The sequence below is a fragment of the Suricata suricatta genome, chromosome 13 (genome assembly GCF_006229205.1).
Source record: "Suricata suricatta isolate VVHF042 chromosome 13, meerkat_22Aug2017_6uvM2_HiC, whole genome shotgun sequence".
Lineage (NCBI taxonomy): Eukaryota > Metazoa > Chordata > Mammalia > Carnivora > Herpestidae > Suricata > Suricata suricatta.
Genome location: NC_043712.1, coordinates 8,472,324 through 8,495,796, shown reverse-complemented (window position 1 = coordinate 8,495,796; position 23,473 = coordinate 8,472,324). Strand labels below are relative to the sequence as shown.

The window sequence follows — 23,473 nt, the reverse complement described above, 5'->3', positions numbered from 1 at the left end:
TCCAATGCAGGTAACTTTCTCTATATCCTACAGTAAATTATTTTTTAGAGCTAATTTCTTACCTTGTTGTGTGACCTTTCTTATAGACGTAGGTGTGAGGATGTGTATTTCTAGACGGGGTGTTGACCCAAAGGCAGGATGTGTGACTTCTCCCTGCATCTCACTTACGTGCTCATTACCTGGGAGATAATTTCCTGAATCTTTGTTACCTTTCCCTGTTATCATTAGTTTCTGCAGAGTCTCCGTGACAGGAGGCTGGCCAGCGCCGTCGGTGGCCCTACAAACCCTAAAGTCCTGGGTTTTCTAGGCCATGCACCCTTTCATCCCTCTGATAATTTTTTTCGACTGTTGGTTCTTTGTCCCAGTGCAAGCAAATAAACAAACGTTATTCCCCAGTGTTTTGGAGATAATGCTCTTTCTGTTCAGAGCAGGCTGCCACTTCTGGCTTTGTCCCCCAAACACAAGTTTATGTTCTTTAAGAGTTTGGTCACTGCCATTCAGAAAAGGGATTCACAGGCTCATCAGGGACCTGCGAGGTAGTGCTCATGGGAGGAGCATCATGATTCAGTTACTACAGCCAGACACCTGACTCTTTACTGGCTGGCCGTCTAGGTGCTGTCCCCTTCCTGCCATGCCGAGGCTGTTAAATCAAGATGCGTTTAATCAGAGTGTATCAAACCCTAGGCCTTCTGGACTTCATCTTTTTGTCCCTTCCTTTCCTCTTCTCTAGAATAGTTACTGTGAATCTCTTGGGTCATTTCATATTTTTATTCCTGTTCTTCTCTCTTTTCCTTTCTACATGCGGGTATGTAGCAAGTTAAGTCTTGTCCTTCTGTCTTTTTTTTTTTTTTCCACTTGTGAACTTTTTTAAATTTTTGCCATGATCACCTTTTTCTTTACTGAAGAATACCAAGCCCAAGCCTTTGTTCCTTTCGGTACTCTTCATTGCTCCACGCCACCAACTTCAGATCTCAGGCTTTTTGGTCTAAGACTTTTGTAATTTTCAAAATCGCGGATTCCAAAGAGATTTTGTTTACATGACTTATGTTCATCTGTAATTACCTTACTGGAAATCAAAATTGAGAAAAACGTGCAACACAAGAATATGCAAGGAGACATCAGAGCCATGACCTCAGAAGTCCAACAGCTTCTGAAAAATTCTTTCCACTTGCAAGAGGAGGTTGAAAAATGAGGAGGGGTGTCTTGGTATGATTAGGAAAATAGTTGTGACCCTCATGGACCCCCTTTGAGAGTGTCCAGGGCTCCCTGGAGCACACACTGAAATCTGCTGCCCTTGAAGATGGGTGTAAAACAGCGCTCAGCCTCTGAGAGGCACAATGGGAGTTGTAATTTCACACCACCAAGTTTGTTTTGCGAATGTACGGGAGCATGTGTGCGCCCGTGCATGTCTAAGGGGTGAGAGCTAAAACTGACGTCTGTCTGCGCCCTTTAGCTGCTTCTGCCTTCCCAGTCACCCTCCTCCGTGCCGCCCTGTGACAGTTTGAGAGGACAGCAGGCCTCACGGCCGCCCGGGCAGAACCATCTTCATTATATGTGGCCACTGGGTCCAGAAGATTAATGGTAACATTTTAAAAATTCACACAGACCTGGAATCAGCACTAGAAAATACAGATTTAAATTAACAAGGAAAAAGCAGAATCCCATCAAAGGAAATAAATCGTGCTGGCAACTATTGTCACATAATAAAATGTATTCTATAACTAAGGGGCTTTTATATGGAGCTGTCTGCAGCTTAGTGGCCATGTTAATTGAATAAGGTGCCTAAAACTGACTTGGGGGGAAAAAATGAAATTTCCCTCAGCATCTATTTAGCCAGAGCCCTTGTCAGCAGCACGCGTGATGCTGACCTATTTGTTATAGGAGCACCAGACCCTCCTCAGAGAGAGGTGATCGCTCAGCAGGGTGTGCCTGCTCCTCCAGGCTGTCCCCCGGGTAGGGCGTCGGGAGGAACACTGGATAAGGCTCCCCTAGGATTTAGGGCTCGTCTAGTTGGAATTCTCCAGTTTCCAAACAGATTTCAGAATAATAAACCATCACCTGAGTCAGGTGGCAGAGATGGTTGGCCTCTGATGGTCAGCCCCTTGTTCTGGGGGTCCGAGGCCTCCTAGGGATGGTACTAGAAGGTCTTCGTCTCTAGGTGAACATACTTAAAAATCTAAAACCCATTGCTCTGCTTGCGGAGTAATCAATGACTTGGGGCCCCTTGAAGTGACTTCACTGAACTTGGTGTCCTTAGGGCACTAGCAGCCATCACGATCTTACACTTCTCAGTTCTGTTGGATGCAGTGCGGTACCTACTCGTTCTTACACCCCCTTCAGAAGAGCACCTAGTGTCCACGGTCTGCTCAGCACCTGCTGCTTCCTCCTTCCTCTGCCATCAACACCCAGATCATGAATGGTGCGTTCCCTTAATCTCCCATAACCATCAGGTAATGGGAAAGAAGCCAAGGTGCTGAGTTAGCCAATCACAACTGCAAGTGTGAAAATTAGGCCTTTGTATCTCTTCCCACCAGATGCAGTAGTAACAGGCATGTGCTCTGGCTATTAGTCTTCTAAAATGTCTCTTTTTAAATTTTTTTAACATTTATTTATTATTGAGAAACAGAGAGAGCATGAGTAGGGAAGAGGCAGAGAGAAGGGGAGACATAGAATCTGAAGCAGGCAGCTGACAGCTCAGAGCCTGACATGGGGCTCGAACCCACAAACTGTGAGATCATGACCTGAGCTAAAGTCGGACGCTTAATCAACTGAGCCACCCAGGTGCCTCACTTCTAAAATGTTTTAAGTGACTATAAAATATCTTGTCAGACAGTTGTACCATGATTTTTTAACCAGTCCCCTATTATTTATTTGATTCCAGTTTTTGCATTTTAAGCAATGCCATGATGAATGTGTTTATGTAAAAAAAAAAAATTTTCATGAATCAAAAACAGTTACATTTTCCAGACACTTAACCAACTCTGTTCTGGGGATGAGGAGACAAGTAGGAACTTTTCATGCAAGTTTCCCCAGTTGTCTCTAAGTGCAAGTCAGAATCCGATTCACCCTTTCATTCAGGCATCCGGTTACCTTACGGGGCTCTCACAGTTTTAAGTGCTCGCTGTGTGCAGGGCACCGTTCTAGGCCCTGGGGCTCCCGTGAAAAGAGAAGGCCTAAGTGGAGATCATGTTCTGATGACCTACAAACAAATGGAACGGGAGGAGGGAGGGGTCTGCAGAGAGGAAAGTGGGGTGTCCTACGAGCAAGCGGCCGGAGGAGAGGTGCCCCAGCAGGCATCCAGGGGGTGGCCTGCCCGGGGGAGAAGCCAGCTTCTGGAGAGCTGGGGGAAGAGTGTTTAAGACAGAGGGAACAGCACGTACAGAAGCCCTGAGGCAGGGATGAGAGTTCAGGTTGCTGGTGAGGTTGGAGGATGTGAGTACAGGCACCGTGAACAAGACAAGTTCAGAGAGGGAGGGATGGGCGGGAGCTGGCAGGACGTCCCAACCATGGAGCAGTGGGACTGCATTCTCCTGCAGAGGGAGGACGCCAGTGGGCTCTGGAACGGCCCTGGGCTGAGGCCCTCGTGAGCAGGACTATAAAATGATGGCAGGAGTGGGAAGAATCGGAATAGGATCTATCTATATGGGCAGTTGTCACCGACACTAACCGTGTGCTCTGCCTTGTAGCGAGGTGGACACGAGCAGGCAGCGTGCCCTCCCTGAAGGTCACCCTGCACCTGCACGCAGTGCTGGGGTTTGAACCCACATCAGGCTGACTCTAGGGTCGATGCCATTCCCCACTGCCACTGCTCTGCCTCCCCGGGTATGTGGTTGGGCCATGGGTTATCCGACGTTGTTTTTCCTTTTGTGAGGTTGTATTAGGGGGACTGTGTCCTGCCAGAGTCCTCAAGCTAGTAAGAGGCAGAGGTGTTGAGTCCTGGACATCATTTTCAAGAGGGGCATCAGGATGGACCACGCGTTAGCCATTCTGTATACACCCGGTCGTCCAGACATGCATCCGGGGAACTTTCAGGGAATAGGAATAACCTCCAGAGGACACTAACCTTTTCATTAATTTCCAGCTTTCAGTTTGTCAGCTTTACCTCGAGAGCCCCAGCCCCCTGATCTATTGAGTGGAGGTAACTAGCCTTGTCTGAAAAGGTTGCTGGGAGGCTTGGGCGAGGGGTGTAGGTAAAGAAACCCAGCCTCGTGCCTGGTGTAGGATCCCCCGACCCCCGGGAACCTAGAATCTCCTTTGCTCTGAGGCTCCGCTGATGGCAGAGCCTCCCGGTTCCTGTCGTCTGTCATTTTCAGGCTAATCTGACACCGCAGCGCCCCTGGGCCACGTCTCCTTCAGCAGGTGGCTTTTTCTTCCTCTTTAACCACAGGTTATCTGTCCCCTCAGCTCCAACTGTCCATCCTCATTAAGGGAGGCCTTGCTGAGCCTTTTCAATCTCCCGTTCCCACGTCCCCTCCTTCCTGTGTCCAAACAACAGGAGCAAAAAGCCACTCCTTGCAGCGTAGAGAACTCTTCTCCCTAAAGCAGCCTCTGGTCACGGGCCTCTTTGCCCGTCCCGAATGCTGCCTCCTACCCACTCTTGCAGGAACCGCTATGGCTGGGGCTCTGGGTAACTTCATTTCAAGTTAGCACATTCCTGTGGAGCAATTGCTCTGCAAGAGACGTAGCTGGGTCTGCAACTTGAATGCTCTTTTAATTTCTCATGTCCTGTGAGACCATACCTGGTCTCTAGTAGGAGATCAGGACCTTTCTCTCTACCCCGACCCCATAGATTCCTGACCACTACCACCACTGATTTCTCCTTCCATCGTGCCTGTGTTCCTCCAGAGCGCAGAGGAGTGGGATGCGTGGTGTAGGACAGAGCCCACCTGAGTCTGATCGGCAAACACACATGCACAGAAACAAAATAATAGATGCTGAATCTGCTTACGTCAAAAAGATCCAAAGGTTTTAATGGAGTAGGTTGAGCACTTGATGTGGTCAACATATGTTCAACAGTTGTGTGCCCGAAGTCCAAAATCGTCCTAGAAAATGGGGTACAAAAGTGATGAGCTTTGGCCCTGCTCTTGAGGTCACAGTCATGATAGGAAGGCAGGCTCCTATAGATGCTTCAAGTATATTGTGAGAACCGGAGATGGGGGGACCTGCAGACACCCAGGGAGCCCAGAACAAGCCCAGGGAAGGTTCTACCAAAGAAGACATGCTTTTGGGTGGGCTCTTGAGGGATGAATAGGAGTTTGGATGGTAGGTAAGGAAGAAATGGAGATTATAGGAAGGGGAGCAGCATGAATAGAATCAAACTAAAGCATGAAAAAAATACGGCATGTTCAGAGATTTGCAGGACTTTCCCTCTTGCCAGTAGAGAGAGGAGTGAGCGACGGACTTGGGAAAGGCGGGCTGGTGTGGGAGGGCAGCTTGAGTCAGGGTATGGATGCGGATTAGGTCACCTTGGGAAAGCATGTGGAATGGGGAGCACCCTAAACCAGAACCGTTACAAATGGCAACCTATCAAAAGTGGAGGAGGAGCCAGAAAGGGAGAGAGGCTGGCCGAGGGAGGGCGGGCCACAGGGCCTCTCCGCCGGGCACAGCCTGCTGCCCCAGAGAAGCAGGGAAGTCCAGACCAGGGAATCCACGTCGAGTGGGGCAGCCCTGGGTGCTCTAGCACACCCTTCCTGTGTAAGTCCTTCAGTACCCCAGAATTTCCCCCAAACCCTTCACTCAAAGGGCTTCACCGGGACCCTCTGGCAGGAATTGCTAAGGGTCTGCACACAGGTAGTGCTGAATAATTGCAGTTTCATGATAATCTCCATTGGAATTTGCTGCTTCGTACCGTCTACTGTGGCATCTCGGCATTATTTCCTCACTTTCCCACAGGCGGGCAACCTTTTAACTTTGCAAATTGGATCTTGTCACATCTCCGCTTCAAACTCCTCCTGGATAAAGTCCGAGCGCATGCAGGCAGGGCCCTGCTGTGCTGTGGCCCCAGAGCCCTCTTCAGCCTGGTCCCACACCCTCACCCGGCCTTCAGGCTCTGGTGGCTCCAGCCTCCTGCCACTTAGGAGGCTTGTACCCCCCTGCTCCCGGTCCGTGCTCCATTCTCCCCGCACACTGCACTTCCTGCTTTCCATGTGCAACCACGTTGGTAAGCAAGCATTCCTGTAACGCAGTGGGCATTTTCATGCCCCCTCCCTGCTGCAGGGTAACCTCTGACCACACAGACGGGCCCTGCACCAGCCCCCCCCCCCCCGCCCCGCAGGCCCCATCTGTGTTTCCTCGCCCCAGACCCTTGGCCCATCTTTAACCACTGGCCAGCTGGGCTGGCCCTGCTTTTTCCTCTGGCTCTTGGTTGGCTTCTTTGCCACCATCCAGGTCTGTCTGTCTCCTGAAGTTCCACTAACACCCACCTCCCCCGTGAGCCTTCCTGGAATGCCTCCAGGCCCAGGGGTAGCCACCGCACTGCACAGACGTGGGATGTCCTTAGTTTGGTTGCATGTACCTTTTGAAAGTGCTTTCAAGGCTCTGAAATCTTAAGGAATGGCAGCCCTGCAGTGTAGTCCTTCCCTGGCTTCTGGAAATCCTCTCCCTGGCACGGCAGGTGTGACAGCGGAGCCTACCTCAGCCGGCTTCGTGGATGTGCCACCGGTGCATCAGCACCCAGCCTCGGAAGGGCCCCATGCTCCGCATGGCGCGCTCTGCTGTCAGCATCTGGAAATTTCCAATATTTGAAGCGGGGCCTCCCATCCTGCGCCAGGCCCTGTCCTCACCTCACAGGGCCAGTGTGAGGAGCCAGGAGCAGGTGCATGAGCTCTGCACACCCCGGGGCCTGGCACACGGCGAGCACCCTCTGCAGGGTCACCTGTCATCATTTCTGCTCTGCTCAACCACAACCGCAGTCAATAATTCATTCTTCTGTTTGCTCAGCTTCATTGACTAAGTGCTGTGGTCAGAGGCGCCGATCAACTGTGCAAAACCCTCCCGCAGCTGCTGCTCCTGTCTCGGGGTCCCAGACCTGGCCAGCCTTCAGAGCCTGCTCTAGAGCTTATAAAAATAGACTTCTGGCTGCACCCCAGGCCCACTGAACCCGACTCCCTGGGGGCATGACTGTGACTCTGTAGTGTTAGCAAGCCCCCAGGTGGCTCTAATGCCTTCATTTGTGCTGTAATGGGTGGAACAGAGTTAGGAACCTTCATCCAAGGGGATAGAAACCTTGCAGTAAGGCGTTCAGTGTCCTTTCCAAGCCCAGCCTGCCTTTCCAACCCTGTTTCCATGTGTTCCCTGACCCCGAACCAGCGTTGGCTTTCCCGGACTCCCCAGTGAGTCCCTTGTACTGTGTTGATACCCACGTGCCCTTCTGAGAAGGTGTCCCTAGAACCCCATCCCCTTTATCGTAGCTTGTGCTCATTTAACCCCTTGGCGCATGTCCTGATGCACGGTGGCCTGCTTCCGCACCTCGAGCTCCTGTAGCCTAGACGCTCCTTCCGGGAGCGCCCCTCTGCCTCCTTAGTCAGCAGCGGTAACAAGACACTGAGACCCACTACACACACACCGGGTCTCCCTGTGCTTCTGCCTGCTGGTTCCTACAGCACTGAGTGCAGCCGGTGCTCTGCAAAGCCCTCCCCCTCCCCTCCCCCCCCCGGCTTGGTTCAGCCGTGCTGCTCCGTGGCCTCGGTGTTTGCCTCTGTGCTTAACCCTGCGGCCCCGCAAACCAAATGCCTTGACAGCCTTTGGTACTCATCATGTAGCCAAAATGCTCCTGCTCCCCCCTGGCTCTGCGGGAGCAGCTCTTGCCTAGAAAACCTTCCCTCCTAGGAGCCTGTATGTAGAGCAGTCCTTTCTGGAGGTCACACATTTGTCGTGTGAAAAAGACAACATGCACAACATAAAGCTTCCTTTATGTAGTAAACGTTCCCTTTCTCGGTCTTTTCCCTTTTGGAAATGACTGAGTGTGGCCAAAACTCAGGCTCCTGAGCTATTTCAAGCCACCCCCACTCCCTAAGCCCCCCTATAATCATACCAGGAAGAGGCTTTATTGGGTTTTTCCCCCCACCCAGACCTGTAGCGTAGGAAATATATTTCCTATCATTTTCATCTTTTTTTGCATTTGCTGAAGGCAGCTGATGACCACACCAAATGGATTATTTACTTTGGTTGAATACTCGCTTCTGCTCTGTGTGTGCTATGAGCTTTAATGGTGAACACCTGTACCATGAAAGACCCTGTTGGATCAATCAAAGGTGCTTTCCTAAGCACCTACTGTGTGCTTCGGCCGGGAGGGGAGGGGGGGGGGGCGGGGACATGCAGACATAGCCATTCGGAGGAGCATGCCATTCTGATTTCCAATGGCTGTTAGTTTAACTAATACTCAACACCTTCATTCACAAAGTGCTTCCTGCGTGGTTATCCTCAGCGGCCCAGCGGGACAGGTATGAAAGCCATTGGATGGATAATGGGTCAAGATGGCAGAACAAACTGAGACCACGGTCCAGAGCCTAAGTGTTCTGCTCCCATTGTATATCTTGCCCAGTGGGCAGAGGTCAGGACCGAGTTGCCCACCTCCTTCAGGCACATTCGGTTGTACATGCCATGAGGCTTGGGAAACCCTTTCCTCCACTTGGATGTTCTTCTAGGAATTAGAAATAATGCTGGCCGCTCATGTCTGGAAACTTCTGAATTCCTTGGAGGGAATATGAGTCATTAGGGGGCCTGCTCATCAGGACGCCCCCTCCTCCTGCTCTGTGCTACTGCAGGCTGTCGGTGGCGCGGGGGCTTTCTGGGCCTTGGGAGTGCTCTGCACACCCTCTAACCTCCTTTCTCCCCCGTCTCTTTCTTAGGCACATCTCTCTAACGCTCCCTGCTACCTTCCGAGGCAGGAACAGCACTCGAGCTGACTATGAGTACCAGCACTCCAATCTGTATGCCATATCAGGTACGTGGGGCCTCTGCCGCTGGCCACCTACCGCGTCTGTGTCCTGGGCATCACCTCCCTCTGCGTGTCTCCTGGCTTCGAACGGCATCTATCTTCCCTCCCTCTTTCACCCTGCAAGGGGCCTGTTCCCTGCAGAGACCAGCCCTCTCCTTCCTTTGTGTCACCTCAGCACTTAAGAGAAGGGCCAGATACTCGGCGTGTTTTGAAACTAATGATGAAAAACAATGTGTGGATTTCACCAGCTAGAAGGGAGGCTTCCAGAGAATAGTCCCTGCATTGTTCACCTGCCTGCACCAGGGCACATGCCCCCCGGGGTCTCGGGAGCAGCGCAGCCGAGGCTGGCCTGCTTACAAGCCCGCATCCAGGTCTGTCCTCAGCTCTCATTTCCCAAAGCCAGGTTTGTGGCCAGAAGAGACCCTGGCGGTCTCCCCTACCGACCACCATCGTGGAGGTCTGTGATTTCTGAGCCCGGCCTTGAAATTGATGGTGTTACTATGGCAGGCACCTCAGCAGTGCGAGTCTCACTTTTCATGTCCACCCGGGGAGGGAGCTCTTATAACCCTTATTACAGAGTGGAGATTCAGTAGGTGCCCAGCAGTGCAGGTGACTCGCTAAGAGCCGCGGAAACCCGCAGGCTCCCCTCCGATTATCCTCGGCTTCCAGTCAGGGGCGTTTGTACATAGGGCGGAAGTGGCAAATCGGTACCACTTAACCAGCGCGCACCCTTAATGGTGAGTGACGTTTTGAACACGGGAACATGGCATTCATTCATGTACCATGATGAATCCGTTATTTAAAAGGTAATCTTTTTTCTAAAAATTGCAACTTGGGGTTACTAAATAGATGAAATAGAACAATGGTATAATTCATGTCAGTATCAGTTTCTCTTGTTATGATCACTCCCTAATAGGTTTGGAAGTAGAAGCAAAAGCCAGTTGCTCCATTTCTGGGTGGGGAAAGGGAAGACCTGGGAGGCCCCAAAGGGTACAGGGAGCACGTCGTCTCCGGCAAGCACCTCCGGAGAGAATTTCTTCCATGCTGTGGCTATTTCAGCAAAGTCGGCAAGGGGCATAACGAGTGTGGAAAGATGACCTATTTTGTAGAAAAGCTGAATATCTCCCCAGATGCTTCGTGGCACAGTGGTGCAAAACAGGTCTGTGCAACCCAGCGGGGCGGCCCCGTTCTGAATGCTCACGAGGAAAGCCCCATCAAAGTGGATGACTTTTTCCCTCCAGCTTGCAAATCTTTTTCTAGCCTTGGCGTTCAGCTCCCCCAGCCCCCTCACCTGACCTCGGTTCTCTGATGGCTTTCCCAGCTGTTGACATTTCTGCAGAAAAGGACCCACAGAGCGAAGTCTCCTCTGGTTTGGCAGGAATGTTCCTGTCTGCCTCTGGACCACTGCTTCCTCGCCCCGCGGCTTTGATGAGGTGTTGTTAGTTTAGCAATGCTGAGGTAACAGCCTCAAGACACAGGGGAAGCCAGTCAGAAACTTCCCGTCACATTTATGTAAGTGGCAGTCAGTTGGGTTTTATCTTCCAAGCATCTGCCGTCGAGGCTGCAGCTCGGCAGCAGGCAGCCCCGGTCCCCCCTCGGCGGCGGCAGGCACCAAATCGCTGCCCCCCGGGTCCAGGATGCTGCTGTTGTGATGCTGCCAGCAAGAGCCCTTAGGGCCACGGGCTCCCTAAGGCTGCAAGCTCAGCACTGGGCAACCGTGGTGCAGCTGGGAAGCCCGCCCGCCCGCCCGCCATTCTGATAACGGGGCAGAGACCACCTCCCCGCCCTCCGTATGAACAGTAGCTGGCACTGAGCGGCACATCTCAGTTTGGTATCGCCAAGTTAAGGTTTTCCATGGTGTATTCCAAAGACCGTCAAGGCAAAGTGTGCCCGACGCAGTCATTGGAGCCGTGCTGGTAACCAAATGAACGGACACTCCCGTTCTCCTTCTGACCGGCTCTCCGGTGCACGCTCACTCAGACTCCAGGGGCCAGGCCCTTGGCACACACCCCTGGTGCCACTCTGGCTCCTTCCCGAACACCTTTCGTTAGGGCTCCCTTTGTTTGCAGGCCCTTCCACAGTAGCTTTCTAAACTACGTCATTGGAAACCTACGAGTCGCCCACTTGTAACTTGTATGTGTCGTCATCAAAGTAATATCTACTCTTCAATGTTTTCTCAAAGCCATGCCTGTTGATCTGTCCCTTCTCCTGTACCTTGCACCATGTGTCAGGCCTGCAGAGGAGGGACAGTGCCCCAAGGTGCTGGAAGGAGAGGAAGAGACAGTACGGAGGTCTGGCCCCAGCGTTCAGACACGGTCATGAGCTGCTTATGGGAGGGAGGAAGGAAAGCCTTGAGCCCAGTGTCTGTGCTGCCCGGGAATCCTCTCTCTGACCTGTGTGGCAGGCGGTCATCCTGATTGGCATCTGGGCTCCCCAGCTCCGACCAGCCCGCTCCGTCTCTGCAGGGTCCTCCCTCGTTCAGCTGGACCCCGTCTTTCCGCACGTTCGTATTCATGCAGCCATTTGGGGGTACAGATGCGATCCATCAGGCAACCCATGCCAACTGTTCAGCCTATAGTTCTCTCTCGCCCACGGAAGTGGGGTGAGGGGCTTCTGCTGACTCAGTGCTGAAATCCTGAGAGGCTCATGTCCCCTCGCTCTGCCACCTTGTACCCTCCTCACACGGCCGCAAAGCACACCGTCGGTCCTCCCGCTTCTGCCGGTAGGAACTTCCGAGAACTACTCCCAGGTGTACAAAGAGATTTATCCTCAGGGATGAGCACCGCCGCTTCTTAAAAATAATAATTCTCTGAAAAAGGGGTTGGGGGATGGAGCTCCTAAGTGTCCAAAACCAAAGCAAAGGGTTAAATGATAAAACACTCTCACAATGGCCTTAACTCGTCAGGCATGAAAAAAATGATGATTTGGAGAAAAAAGTGTGCGTGGATGTTAAGTGGCAACCAGAACGTGCAATGTGATCGCATTAAAAACAGATATGCAAAGGTCTGGGAAGGGACCTGCCAAGGTGTTTACAGTGGTTTTCGCCAGTCTTTCCTGCTCGTTTCTTCTTTTTCCTTTCTTTGCAGTGTCTCCTTTTTCTATGTTGGCAAGTGTTACTTTTATAGTAAGAAAAAGCTTAGATCCTGGGTTCATTTGGCCTGCTCTTGGCCCCGCTGGCCTCTGTGATTGGCTTGTCCTTTCTGAGAGCTCACAAGCCTCCTGACTCAAAATGGGCTCCTGGAGTATTCTAAAGAATTCTAGAGAATTTCTGAGTTCTACTGGAAATCACTGCAGGCCACGGGTCAATTATCTTCTGGTCCCCTTCTGAGAATGTGTGGGGTTTTTCTTCTGTCGTCCAGTCCCTGGAATCTCCTGTCCACTGACATCCCCCCAAAGACCACGGACTGCAAATCTAGCGGCACAGAGGGGCCTGAGCATGAGAGCCTGGGAGGTCGGCCCGTCTCCCCACCCCCCTTGTTTCTCTACTCTTTAGGGCTTGAGGATGGTTTTCCTGGAAAGAGGAGGTAGAAACGAAATGGTGGGGGCCTGGTGTGGCCCACTTGACTATCCGCGTACGTGAGAGCTGGCAAAACACTTTTAATTCTTACGTGGGACAAATGGCAGCTTGTGGGTTCAAGCTGTCCTGGTGACATTCTAACTGGTGTGTTTCCCTCAGTTAGGTGCCGCCAAGACCTTCCCTCTGGAGAGAGCTCTCCTCAGGGCCACGTTGATTTTCCCAAATCCCTACTCCTGCACGTCCTCTTTCTGCCTCTCTCTGCCTGTTTTCTTTGTAGGAATAGCTTCTCGCTCCTGGAAGGTCTTATGTTCTAGTCCCGAATGATAGCCCCTTACCCTTTCTTTTCCCTCTTTCAACTTTTGTAGATGTCTAGATGTCTAATTTTTTTGTATTCTACCTGTTCCAGACAGAGAGCAGCCAGCTCCAAAAATACATGTAACCAAACCAAAGTGAAGTACAAATGTAAGAGCAAACAAAAAAAAAAAAACAGGTTGAGAAAGGGGGTGGTGTGGCTGTGGGCGAGGTTTCTCACAAAGGGGATTCTGGGTTTGGCTCTTAACCAGGACAAGCTCTGTATGGATAAGACTAAAAACAAGCTGGTTTCTTGGGAAGAACCTAACTATTCCTTTTACGGAATTCTTCCTCATAAAGAGGGCCCTGCACGATGCTGTCTATGGACAGCAGAATAGCCACTGCTCAGGGAGCTTGAGGGGGACATCGGGGTGCCCCTGTGCTGGGGAATCCGCTCGTGTTTGAGCCCCTCACACGCTTGGGGGCTGAGTGCGATGTTTCTGAAATGTTCCTGTGTTGGGCGTCACATGTCTTAGGGGCTGGAGACATGGGGGCTGTCAGGAATGAGGAGCCCGCTGACCTCCTGTCCATCCTGGGGAATGCCCGGCACTAGAGGCGGCTCCTAACCGAGCAGCTCTGCCGCAAGGCGCCCAAGATCACTTTTCCTAACCAAGGAATGTCTGCTCACGTCTCAGGGCGGTTTTACTTAATGAACAGGAGGTATGGGAAACCACCTTTTGTTCTGTTGTTCTCAACTGATTTATATCTCCAAATGTAGATTTCTTTTTTCCAAAGAACTTATTTGTCTCCATTTTGGGAAAAAAAAAAATGACCTAGTAGTATAAAGTAGTAAAATTCAACAAATGCCTATAGGAGCCAGCATGGGAGAAAGAAAATTTCAAGCAGTCCATGAATTCAGGGTGAGCCACTGCAGAAATACCCAGAAGCCTCACAGTACGGGGAGCCGAGGGCCCGGCTTCTCCTCCGTTTAGTACGCAGGCAGTGGGCCTCACTGACCTCTCCATTTCTCCATCAGCAGCGGGCTGGCCATGTCGTTGATTGCCCACACCATCACTTTTGAGAGTGAAAGGGGTACCCACTTGTACCCAGACAAAAGCTGCAACCTGGCACCGCCCCAGCAGACTGGGGTGCGGGGGGGGGGGGGCCACCCCACCTTCAGTGTTCTCGGTCTTTTCATTTTTTTCAGCAATCTTTCTATAGCTGGAAAAGCCCTTTTACTGCCCTCCACAGCCGTGTCCTCTTTAAATCCAGTCCCCTTTCAAGATGTTGGGCCAAGAAGCCTGTGAGCATGGACAAGCCCGAGTCCACCGACTCGTCACCTCCGCTCACAAGACTTGCACAGAGAGGAGGCGGATTTCATCTGAAACAGAAGCGTGTATGAGCTGTGTAACTCTGACATCAGACCAGGAAAGCACAAAGCAATTAAAAATAATTAATGATTTCTGAATATCAGCCTTCTCCATGCAGTTTTAATCTAGTCCTCATTTAAATTGGAAGATGGACATTTAATTATCAGTATTATGAAATTCATGATTTATATATTTCATCCAATTGGATAAAATTTCTGCCACCAGCTCTTCATCTTAGTATAAAAAAAATCTGTATGTTGTACAGTGTGATCATTTAAAAACTCCTCTGCCGCATACCAAACAATTATACACATATTTTCCTTTCATTTGCAGTGGTTACATTATTTCTGTCTTTGAAATGGGAAAAAAATTTTAACCTGGAAAATTGAACATAAACCTAATATTTGAACGACTGTAAAGCATGGCCAGGTTGGAAAATGAAGGCTCAAACACCAAAACAATAAGGGTGCCTGAGAAAGACTGTTTTATTTTTTTCTTGTGTGACATGTTCTAACCAACAGCTGCTCGGCACCCAGCGTCGGTGGTACTCTGCAGGATGTGTGGTCGCGTCTCCCGTGCGCATGCGCGTAGTCTTCCTCTTCCCGTGTTTGGGTGCGTGTCAGCCATGTGTGGGTTGAGGGACGAGGTTACCAATCGTCCAGTGGAAGCCCCCACCTAAAAACGCCAGGCGACCTCTGCATCCGCAGGCACCCCCCATGGCCTTTGTCTCTCATGGGCGCACTCCTGTGCCTTATGCGGCCTCGTGTTCAGACCCCTGCTTCCCTTCATCCTCCGCCGAGAATTTTCAGAACCTCCAGGGACTGGTTGCAGAAGGGGGTGGGGGGCAGGGCCGGGGAGAACGTGGAGGGGGAGGGTGGCCAGGATCCAGGAGAGAAGCATCCCTTTGACGCAGCCGTAGATAACGGCAGACAGGGGAGATTCCTGAATGAAGAGGAAAAAAAATATTTATAATGTGCTCGAATCAAGGAGGAAATAAGTCATTTTAAAGGCAAATAAATTTTTATCATCACCCCTAACAGCCATGCGTCCCTTGTCTATCCATCTATTCTTGCCCTGACTGACAACAAAATCGAGCACAAAGAAAAATATAATAAGGAAAAGAAGAAATGAATGGGAGCGGATGGGGAATTGATCGCATGGTGTATTTGTATATCCTGATGTAAAAGGTGCAGTTGACAGGTGGCCAGGTTTGCTCTGTACACAACCATGTGTGTGCTGTCAGGCGCACGCACGCTGCCTTGTTTCGATTGATGAATTGCCTGCTTTCTTGATTAAACCTTCCGTCACTTAAGAAACAAAAAGCCTGTGTTTAGATGGCAGAGTGGGACATGTCAAAAAAATCTGCCTCCTTTACCTTTGTGCAGATGTTGGGCACAGACTGTAACATGTATTATTAAAATGAATGTGGCATTTACTGTGCATTATTCCTTTCCTGGGAGAAAGGACTATAAATTATATGCTAATAATAAGCTTTAACCCTTTCGAAATGCAAAAGATTTAAGAGTGCAAATATCCATGTAGGCCTGGCTAATTGGATGTGCTCTTGTACATCCACCGTGATGGCTGTGTCACCGGAGTTAATGAACAGGGTGTGCGGGCAAACATGCAGGGCGCTCGGGGACTCTTGCCTCCTGGAGGTGCCCCGCTCTGCAGGTGCCTCCTCTAGGATTTCATAGAGAGAGAGAGAGACCCTGAAACCCCTCAGCCGGGCTCGGGATCATCTTACTTCGGATTAAGGATGGATCTACAGCCAGGGCGAGTGGCCCCAGTGAGGTTCCCAGAGCTGAGCATCAAGGGTGGTCCTCTCCTGACTTTCCTGCATCCCCGCCTGGGGGCTGGCTGGGCTCAGGCCCGGCAGAACCGGCCACTGATGCTTTGCATTTACTTGTCTGTCTGCCTTGACCTGGCTTGTCTATCCTCAGTCCAGTTGCCCAGGTCACAGACTCCTCTCCCCAAAGTGGAACTCTGCAGAGCAAGCCTTCATGCCTGCCCCGTTCCACTGTGTGAATTCACGCCTAGCTTGCCCAGCACTGAGGCTGGCTGGTGACCAGTCTTTACTTTGCCAGTGCCTTCTCTCTGTTTCTCTTCTCCCGTGCCCCCCAACCTGAATCACTCCCGTGTCCCTCAGCTTTGCCTCTCTGTGTGCATTTGCCCCTGCCAGCCAAATGGCTCAGATTGACCTGCCTTCTCTGTGGACCCAACTCCACAGGCCTGTCCCCAAACTGCCTCTTACGCTAAGCTTTTCTGATTCTCTTCCATCTGGGAGTGCTCCCTTCCTGGTTTATTTACTCCCAGACTATTTTGCGTTGGAGAGATTTCACATGTGAGTACTTGGAGACAGTAAAGGCTTCTGTGCAGTGAGAAAGGCTGCCTTCCATCCTTTTTTTTCTTAATTTTTTTAATGTTTATTTTTGAGAGAGAACACGTGTGCAGGGGAGGGGCAGAGAGAGCGGGAGACACAGAATCCAAAAGCAAGCTCCAGGCTGTCACCACAGAGCCCGACACAGGACTTGAACCCATGAACCGTGAGATCATGACCTGAGCCAAAGTCAAGACGCTTAACTGACTGCGCCACCCAGGTGCCCCATGCCTTCCATCTTTTCTGAATCAAGGAGGTTGTAATTAAACTACGGTGAAAAGAAAGGTAGTTAACTCCTCTATTCATTTAGCAGACACTGAGAGCTTCCGTGTGCCCGGCCCTGTGCTCCCTCCCGAGGGCAATCGGAAACCTGTTAGAAGAAGGTTCAGCATGTGACTGAGGGGACACTTGGAATCAGAAGCACATGTGGCCACCGCACGGAGTCACTGCGAACGACCACACAGGCTGTGCACCACACAACACATGTGAATGGTCCCCCACCAGAGCCGTGCCAACGCGTGGGCACAGGCTGCGTGCGTTATACTGGCCAAGGGACTCCACGCTAGGCACTCATACCTGTGAAACGGTTCAGTAACAACCGCTGCCTGCCCAGAACTGGCGTGAGGACCCAGGACATAGAACATTCTGTACGTCAGGACGCAGTGCAGGGATGTCCCTTCTCCCCATGCTCCCCTCCCCTGCAGGGCTGCGATCAGAGCAGGAGCCCAAAGATTTGTTGAGAAGGATCACTCGGGACACACTGGCTCTTGCCCAGCACGGTCTTTTGTCTTCTTAGCCCTCTCTTCTGTAATTTTATACGTAAGGTTACTTCTCAGTAATCAGAGTGCTCGGAGAAAATCTTTTCATCAGTCCAAACAAAGTTGCAGTAAAAACTCTCCCGGCATGGCTTTGCTCAGCACCCCCTGGAAACTGAGACTTTTGTCACACATCGTCACTTAGAAGTGGGCTGTTTTCTGTGGCTGGCAGCCCACAAGCCCTTTCTCAGGAGGGCGACGGAATGATGGCTTGGGGCAGGAAGGAGAGAGCTGGCTGGCAGGGTGAGCCAGCAACTCCTGTAAAATCATCCAACATGCCTTTGGGGTTTTTGGGTGGTTTTTTTTGGAGGAAAAGTACATGGGGCAGCAGGGGGCGCTGAGGGAGGGGGCTGCTTTCTCTCCAGGCTTTCCTTTCTGCTTTTTCCTGTGCTCCATGAGCAGGAGAAAGTTAAAGACTTTTTTCCAGTTCCGTCATTGTGAAAAAAATTTAAAAAATTATTAGGTGACAGATACTCCAGTGCCCTTGAAAGGGTGCCCACCCCCGCTGTGCTTTCATTCTCTTTGGTTTTTAAGCAAGACTGAGTTTAGGCAGGCATTGGTTTAATGGCCCACATCCCCTGCTTAAACCCAAGAGCAAAGCAGCCACAGAGCAGCGGGAAGAACCGGGGCAGGAGCCAGAAAAGCCAAGTTCCGGCCTTCCTGGATCTAAAGTCCCAAATCTCTCCCATCTCCGTCATTGCAACAACAGCATGAATAATTGAAACAGAGCGGTATCTCAGCTTATGTTTCCTGGAAGCTGCTTGTGCCTCCACTGTGGTCTAGCATCCGGGGTGGCTGGGATCGTCCCCACCCCCCAGGGTCGAGGATGCTGTGGGGAGGAGCTTTGCGGCGTTTGCGGATTTGGTGCCCGCCATGTCACGGGCAAGAATGTGGGGCTCTTATCCTAGACTTCACAGGCTTCCCATCCAAACACTGCCTTGACCGTGAAGTCCCCGAATGCAAGAACAACTGGAGAAAATCCAGCTTTCGGACCCCTCTTTCCCTGTGCGTCCATCTCCGGTGTCTAGTCGTCAAGGAGGAATGTGCCTCCCTCTCCCCATCATATGTCCCCTCCTGGCATCGCCATGCCTGGGAACCCACAACAGGGTCCCTTCTGTAGGCCTAGTCCCAGAAATGCTGGAAAACCAAGAGGGCACACTTAGTCCCCTCTCTTCATCTGCCCTTAGCGTTTCTTCGAAGGTTTCCTCTAGGGCAAATGAAGAGCCTGGATGAGCCAACACGCGGTCCTGCCTTGGGACAGCGGATGCCCGAGCGGCCTTGCTTTTTCTAGCTCTGTCTCCCTCCCAGTAATAGTCTGCCGGCCGAGAGCGGGAAATGCCGTAATTAAGGCAACTTCTTTAATTTAAACACATTTAGGGAGCTGAAGTTGTTTTTGCCTTTATTAAAATGGATTATATTAATTTATTTTAATAATACCTAACCGTCCTCCAGCACTTAGCATGTACAAGACTCTTACTTTAGTAAGTGCCCTGCACACATTCTGTCATGTCATCCCAACCAATCCTTACCAGGAAAACCTTGCAAAGAACCTTTAGGGCTTGTACTGTTGCTATTATTCTATTTTATTTTATTTTAATGGTTTTTTTTAAGCTTATTTATGAGCACAAGCTGGGGAGAAGCAGAGAGAGAGGGAAATACAGAATCTGAAGCAGGCTCCAAGCTCTGAGCTGTCAGCACAGAGTCCCATGCAGGGCTCGAACCTGCAAACCATGAGATCATGACCTGAGCCGAAGTTGGTCGCTTAACCGACTGAGCCACCCAGGCACCTCTATTATGTCTATTTTATAGGCACAGCACACCTGCTAGTGTTGCTGAGCTCCCGTGCTCAAACCTTGTGAAACACATCTCTCTTAAATAAAATAGCTTTATTTTATCTTTATAAATATTTTTATTTTATGGGGGAAATATGGGATTCTGAGAATTGATCTCTCCACGCTTCTACTGGGAGGGGCAGGGCCGAGATTCAAACCCATGTCTCTCTGATCCAGCCACTAAACTCCGAATTGCCATGCCAGAGAGGCTGCTCCATGATGCGTGTGACCCTTGGCCTCCGGGTGCCAAACTGTCGTTGACAGCAGCACCCACCCCTAGAGCGACTCATGCTGGGACTAACTTGGGATAGGAGGTCTCAGCAGTGTGTAAATCTCAGGTGACTCCCTGGACTGTCCTCTCTGGAACCTCATCAGAGTGAGGCCCTTGACACTGGGCGGATGACCCCTCCTGAGTCCACAGAGCATCTTGAATGCGGGTGTGGCCCCCATTGGCTGTTGCTGGGCAGAACAGTGAAGGGATGAGGTGCAGCCCCCTCACTTCGGCTAAGCGGCCTGCGGCAAGGAGCTTAACTTTTTTTGTGCCTAAATTTCCTAATCTGTTAAATGGGGATGACAGTGGTTCCGTGGTGAGGCTTAGAACCACAGCTGGCGCACAGAAAGCCTCCGTGGATGTGTTGCTGTGATTGTCATTATCCCACGCCCCTCTTCCCCCTGCTTTTCAGATCTTTCCTGACCAGGGAAGGGAATATTCCAGGAACCTCCTCCCCCATCAGTAGGTGGCACTACCGCTGCTCTTGCTCTTGGTGACCTTTGTCTCGGGAGCTCTGGGCACCTGAATACCCCCTTGCTGAGGTCTTCTCTTAGCCCTGTGGTGAGAGTGGGTGGCCCAGACCCACCCCTGCACTTAATTGGGACTGAGCCTTAGCTATTCTTCCCGCCTGCCCAGTGGTCCTGGACTGTGCCCACGATGGGACGTTTGTTTAAACTGACAGTTGCCTTAGCGCCTCCCCTGGTTTGCAGCTTCCTTCTCTGGATAAGGGCTCCTAGGATGCATCCAAGCCCGAGGTGACTGACCCTGTGCGTCCCTGTCGGCACCCAGCCCACATTCCCCTCCCGTCGGGGTCCGGCTCCCCGAGTTCTGCTGCAACCACCCAGCACCAAGCTTCAACCTTGCTGACTTACAACAGCAGCCACAGGGTCACACTCCAGGCCAAATGCATTTAAACCCCTGATGGCTTCATGAGTGAAGCTGGGGGCATTTGGCAGAACCTGGGGAGAAGTTGGACAACCACGGAGGATCCGGGGGTGAGACCAGAAGTTCCCCTTCGTCACACTATGAGCATTTTCACTTGTGTGGCAGAACGAGTGCGTTCACTTGCTCACGTTATGACAAAAGAAATTCTGATCTCTTTTAGAACAACGAAGCCGCCTTTCCTGTGGACAGAATACCTGAATCCATTCGGGGTGGTGCATTCGGGGTTTCGTATCCTGAATGTCCACTGCATTCCTCCCCTCTTTTTTTTTTTTTTTTTTTATTAATGGCCAATGATGGCCTTGACCTGTTTATTTTCAAAAAAAAAAAAAAAAAGTCTGTGCCCTACTCTACATTTGGATGGAATATATTTGTCACATACCCCAGAGAAGGAGGCTCCTTATTTCCCAGATTTGCGTTTCAGCTGTCTCTAAGACAATGAGTGATGCGGAGCCCTAATTCAAGGCTGAGATCCTTTGTCAGAGAGAGGTTCTCATGCCTGACTTGTTTTATAGCGTGAACGATCTCATGACCCACTGGCCAGACAACATCCATAATTCTGAATGAGAGAGTAATGTTTGCCTCGTCCGCCTTAAGCATCGCTTCTGGTGACACACTTAGAGGCACTTAATCGCTTGCTACCTAGAGGCGGAAAACGCACCCATCTCGGTGTCCCATTGCCCTGCGTGTTTACCGTAAGTGTGCCCCGGGCTAACAAAACGCCCCTGTCACTCCTGGCGGAAGATCCTTTGGCTCATGAGTTACTGAATCTTCATTCACCATGATTCTGCCACAGGTGGGTGTGCTCTTTGTAGGCCCAAATGGACAGCTGCTTCGGTCGGAAGCCTCTTGGCTATTTGTTCTTCTTGTAAAACTCTGGCCAGCTGATTGGTTTCCCAGTTCTAAGAGAGGTGTTCCGTCTTTGGTCGTAACAGCTCATTCAATGCTGAGTTCTCTGCTGGAGTTCAGGGTCCCTTCTGGGATGGGGACACAATGATGGCCCTCAGTCACGGGATGGGCCTAACACCTGGCCAGGGGGCACTCAGTGGTATTTGTTGTCAGAGCAGTTCTCGAGATTCACCCTTTCCAGCTGCCTGACTTTGGACAGTTTATGTGACATTTCAGTTCGTTTTCTGTAAGTTGAGGATCAGAGACAATGTGTGTGGATCATCTCGTTCTGAATTTGTACCCAGAAATTGCAGCAGGTCTGACTGTGACAAACACTGTTATTCCAGCGAGGTGCTCGTCGTTATTCTGGAAGCACTGGTCTTACCCCGCAGTGTGACATCCCGTCCCCCCTAACAACGTGGGAGGGAACAGCCGCCTCACTAAGGGAGAACCAGAAGGGAACTTACAGCTTTAGGGAGCCTGCCAAATACAGGGAACTTTTCGGTGTAACATAAAGCAAACCCTCCATCCTAGTCCCAAAATCAGTCATTGCTTGAGATGTCAGTTTGCTACGGGTAAAACAATTTTAAAGAAAACTTCTCAACACTGAAATCAGCCTCTGATTCTCCCTGTTCGTTCTCATCCAGTTAGTTCTGGTTGAGAAAGGATCATATCTGTGTTCAGCCCTTGAAATGGTTTGACTTTGCCTTTCCCATTTGGTTTGTGGCTTTCTTTCCTGCCCCTCCTATCCCAGGACCTTTGAGGAAAAAAGGGCCCCGAATCCTTACTTAGCTGTGAGCCAGGCTTGGTTTAAGGGAACATAAGAGTCCTACCACCCACCAAGTTCATCTCAAAGTCCCCTGCTCCAACGCTCACTGCCAGGCCAGCAGCCCCCAGGCTCTACATCACTGTAGCCTGGCCACACAGCCGTGTCCCAGCGTCCAAGGCACCCTTGCCCTGTGTCTGGGGGAAGATCAAACAACTTTCCTTGTTGTCCCCGTCTTATGGTAGGACCCCAGGCCTGTTCATCGGTGGTGAGGAGCTGTTCCTTTCTTGGGGCTACATTTTTTAAAAAAAGATACTGTACCTTTTATTTGGATATAATGAGGACAGACATTTTAATCAGGGGTTAGTCATTCATTTTTGCAAACTATTGTTTTGATTCATCATTTTTGCAGATAATTAAATGGTTCAGTTGGCACAGTGTGTCTACTATATTAAAACAGGTAATTTTGAAAAAAAAAAAGATGCTATTTTTTGGATCACTGCACAAGAATTGCTTCTATCTTCATCGTTGAGCATAGTTTCTCCTTGCTTTGCCAGAAGGCTCTCCTGTTGAAGCATTTGGTGTCCTCTCTGGTCCGGAGGGGGCGTGCCCGGGGATCATTGGGGTATTAGCCACATCGCCCTTTGAAACCGAGGAGGAAGAGTCTGTTCTGTGCCGTTGCCTTTTAGAAAGACTCGGGGGTTTTAATTGGATTGGGGAAAAGAGCCTACAAGTTATGAACTTGCCAGAGCTGCCGCCCTTGTACTGAAAACATTAATTGTAGCCCTCACAGGGGGTGGAGTTTAAAAGTCAATTACTGCTTGTCCTATTCTAATTTACACACCTAAGATTTGAAAAAGTCTGTCGCCTAGTATGAAAATGAAAAGGTTAGCGTTACTAGTTTGAGGATACCTATGTCTTTTCATGTGCAAATGCTTTAGCTACATATATTTGTATGTATGCAACTTGTAGCTGCAAAATGTAATATAACTACCTGTGTGAGACAGACTCCTCGAGAAGAGTAACGTGAAGAGTAACCTTTAAGAGTTAGTTCCCTTAAATCCAGAATGGTTTAGACTGCCTTCCTTCGTCTTGCAGTGGTAGCCACTTGTAGGCACCGTGGCCGGCGCCCGCGGAGCCTGGGGACCGCTCAGCTCCTGGGTCAGGAACCAGTAAGGGAATGGCCCTTCGGGGGTCAATTTTCTCAAAACAAATTGCTCACGACATTTGCTTTCTTTGATTTTTCCTCGTTTGTGTCCTGCATCCGTTAATTCACTCATTAAAAGGATTTATTTTAGGTGGACCAATTAAAACTTTGGAAGCTAATTTTTTGCTGAGCAGCGCAGACCTCTGAAAAACACAATTTATAACGCGGCTTCTGCCCTTTTCCAGCGAGAGCTGTTCGGTAGTGCTGCAGCCTCCGGGGCTCCAGGAAGTGCAGACCCTCGGTTCTTTGTCCTCCC

At 50.6% G+C, this 23,473-nt stretch overlaps 1 protein-coding gene across 1 annotated transcript in view; it reads left to right on the top strand.

The window, feature by feature from the left end:
• The window catches only part of MVB12B (multivesicular body subunit 12B), a 168,775-nt gene that overhangs the window by 81,529 nt on the left and 63,773 nt on the right, over positions 1–23,473 (top strand). The window contains exon 7 of the mRNA XM_029921021.1: positions 8,850–8,944. Within this exon, the coding sequence (XP_029776881.1) occupies positions 8,850–8,944 (95 nt within the window). The remainder of the gene's footprint in view (positions 1–8,849; positions 8,945–23,473) is intronic.